At 37.4% G+C, this 3,061-nt stretch overlaps 1 protein-coding gene across 1 annotated transcript in view; it reads right to left on the reverse strand.

Moving 5' to 3' along the window:
- Positions 1 to 322: 322 nt before the first annotated feature.
- LOC108976449 (ATP-dependent Clp protease proteolytic subunit) overlaps positions 323 to 3,061 on the reverse strand; it is a 53,715-nt gene continuing 50,976 nt past the window's right edge. The window contains exon 3 of the mRNA XM_018945563.1: positions 323 to 648. Within this exon, the coding sequence (XP_018801108.1) occupies positions 403 to 648 (246 nt within the window). The 3' untranslated portion in view covers positions 323 to 402. The remainder of the gene's footprint in view (positions 649 to 3,061) is intronic.

Below are 3,061 nucleotides of genomic sequence, written 5' to 3' on the forward strand. Positions count from 1 at the left end.
CCCCCAGAACGAGTTACTGTGCGACGCGCAGTTTCGTAAAAGTACATTGTCCGACCATACTTCTTTGAAGATAACCATGTAACAGTAACTGTCAATAAGCACCGTTATTTAAAGATGTTGAATGAATTCTTTACTCAAAACTGCTCCGAACCGTATCCTTTTCAGTAGCATTTGATTTATGCAAATCCCAACTTCAACCTCTCAAGCCGCAATGAATAATTTTCGAATTAAATGTCGCATATACGTGGCTGAGCATGGAAGTCATTTACGGTTCATAATTTAAAAAACTAATTAATTATATAAAGTAAAATAAAATTTGACATACAATGAAAAAATTATATCATAATGGTTTTATCGCTTCAAAAGGCTTTAATAAGTGTGTACAATTCTTATTATCTATGTTTACCCATCTGAGTGTTTAACTGTGGTCATAACATCACCATCTGCCTCCGATTGAGGAGGGTGTTCCAGAACATGATCAATTAAACCCATTATTTTCGCCTCTTCTGGCGACATGAAGTTATCACGTTCCATATCCTGTTGAAGCTTATCGTAGCATTGTTTCGTATSTTTTACGTATATATTTATCAATTGCTTTTTTAGCTTTATAATTTCTTCTGCCTGGATTTGTATGTCCGTTGCTTGTCCCTGAATAAAAAACATAATTATTGGAGATATTAAAAATTATTTTAAAATTTGCTCTAAAATATTAATCTAAAAACCCAATAAAGTTATTAACATAGTAAAACATTTCGGATATATTACCTACAATCAATATCAACGCTTTTCTATCTAGCCAAAAGAATAAATATGAGATTAGCTGAATAAAAATGATGGTAACTATTTTTGTTTTTAATAGATATATTTTACTTTCCGCCATCAATTAGAAAAGACACCTGCTAAAAATAATAATTTTGTCTAAGCATGTTTCTATCTCAGTTAAAGAAGATGTTGGCAACACTATACAAAGAGCCAAAGGTGTTGACTGAAGAAAAATAATGTAACATTGCCATAATAAAAGAAGTCCTAAAATTCCTAAATACCTATGGATTTGATTTGTGAGTTAATTTGAATTTGAATCGCTTACTCAAAATAATACTTACACCATGAAAAAGGGCATTAAAGTAGTGAAAATAATTTTAGATCTTATAATAGTTTTTGGGGTCTTGTTTATAAAATGTTAGATGTTTGTTAACAAATATATAGTATATATACATATACACAATAAGTTTTGTCGTTTCATAAGAAAAACACAAGTTTATAATTCAAAATACACTTTATTATTAAGCAGTATAATCTCCCTTAACATTAATACATTTGCTCCAAAGACCCTCCAATCTGTGGGTGCCATCCCTGAAATGAGAATCCGGAAATTCTGCAAAACACGCTTCAACAGCCGTTGTGACCTCTTCAATTGATGAAAAAAGTTTGCTATGCATAAATTTTTTGAGKTCTGGAAACAAATGGAATTCGCTGGGACCAAATCTGGTGAATACGTTGGATGCTCCACTTCGAACTTYAATTTGTGGATTTTAACCATTGTCAAAATAACATGGTGGATTGTCCTGATGAAAAATAATTTTTTCTTCATTAAACCGGGTATTTTCTCGCGAAATTTTTCATTCAACTGGTCCAAAAGGTTGCAATAATATTCACAAGTAATTTTTTTACCAGTTTGCAAGTAATCCACACTCTAAATTCCTCTCGCATCCCAAAAAACGGATGACATAACATTCTTGGCCGATTTCCGGCCACGAACTCGTTTCAAAGCCAAACAACCAGGTTCACACCACTCTTTAGCCTTTAGTCATAAATCGAGGCACAAAATCCACTTTATCCTTTTTTAAACGCTTTAAATGTTGCTGAGAAAGTCTGACTCGAATGTGTTTTTGTTTAAYTGTTAGCGAATGCGGCGACCATTGTGCCCACAGCTTTCTAAAACCCAAMATTTAACTTAAAATATGGCTCACACTGCCACACATGTGTAGAGCCTCTACTAAATCTCTCTTAGTCAATCGACGATCTTTGAAAACCATAACCAGTGTTTTGGTTATAATTTCTGGTGTTGATGCGATTTTTGAACGTCCTTCAATGCTATATAATATTAAATTGCGAATCTTTGTTAAAAGCCATGATCATATATCGCAACCACAATTACATTTACCTAATAGAGGATGGAGTCATGTGTAGAAGTTCACGCAAGTGAGGAAAGTTCTCTGACCGCCTTTCACTTGGGGAGTGGCCAGAAACGATTCTTTTACATTTGACTCAAAGAGSTCTCGACTTCCGGTCTTTGACCAAGCCTAAGAACATCCGTATGAAGGCGAGCTAAAGTAAGTAGGCGAAATATCCAGACCGCAGGGTTGTGCGCTGGGTTTAGGGCAAGCTACGTAAAAAAAAACACCCGCAATGAAAGGAAACAACGAACCTCGGATGAGAGACCAACCTTTTGATGACGACCATGGCAAACGAAATAAGGATTACGAATTGAGGGCATGCAATACAATGTCCGGTCCCTTAATTGAGAGAAACTCCGACCGAGTACTATCATTCACTCCGGTGAATAAACGACTAGGCCCCACTCCTCATCAAAGCGAGGTTCTTCAACATATCGCTTATTTTCGCCCACGTCCCGACGGATGAGAAGGACGATATGACCACAGATGCCTTTTGTGACTGCTTTTAGCGCACTCACAGCAAAACAAAACAAGATTCGCACCCACGTCCGTGCAGCAAAAAAGTACGCCAACAAACACAAGGAAGGTTCGACGTCGAGAAGTTGCAATCACAACAGTCAGCCGAACGCTTTTCTACTCGSCTTGCACACCTGCTCTCTGCGAACACTCGTCAATAGCTCGGTATAAGGGAACTGTGGGACGGCATTTCAAATTCCTTACGTACAGCTGCAACCGAAACCATGATTTCGGAAAGTGCACAAGAACAGCAGGTACGACGAGGAGTACCGTGTCGTCGCGGAGAGAAAACAGGCTGCCTACCTCGCAACGTTACGATCGACCACAACACGTGCGGGATGGGATAGATACCGAGAGTTGAAGAGGGA

The sequence above is a fragment of the Bactrocera latifrons genome, unplaced genomic scaffold, assembly GCF_001853355.1.
Source record: "Bactrocera latifrons isolate USDA-ARS-PBARC rearing strain unplaced genomic scaffold, ASM185335v1 scaffold_766, whole genome shotgun sequence".
Taxonomy (NCBI): domain Eukaryota; kingdom Metazoa; phylum Arthropoda; class Insecta; order Diptera; family Tephritidae; genus Bactrocera; species Bactrocera latifrons.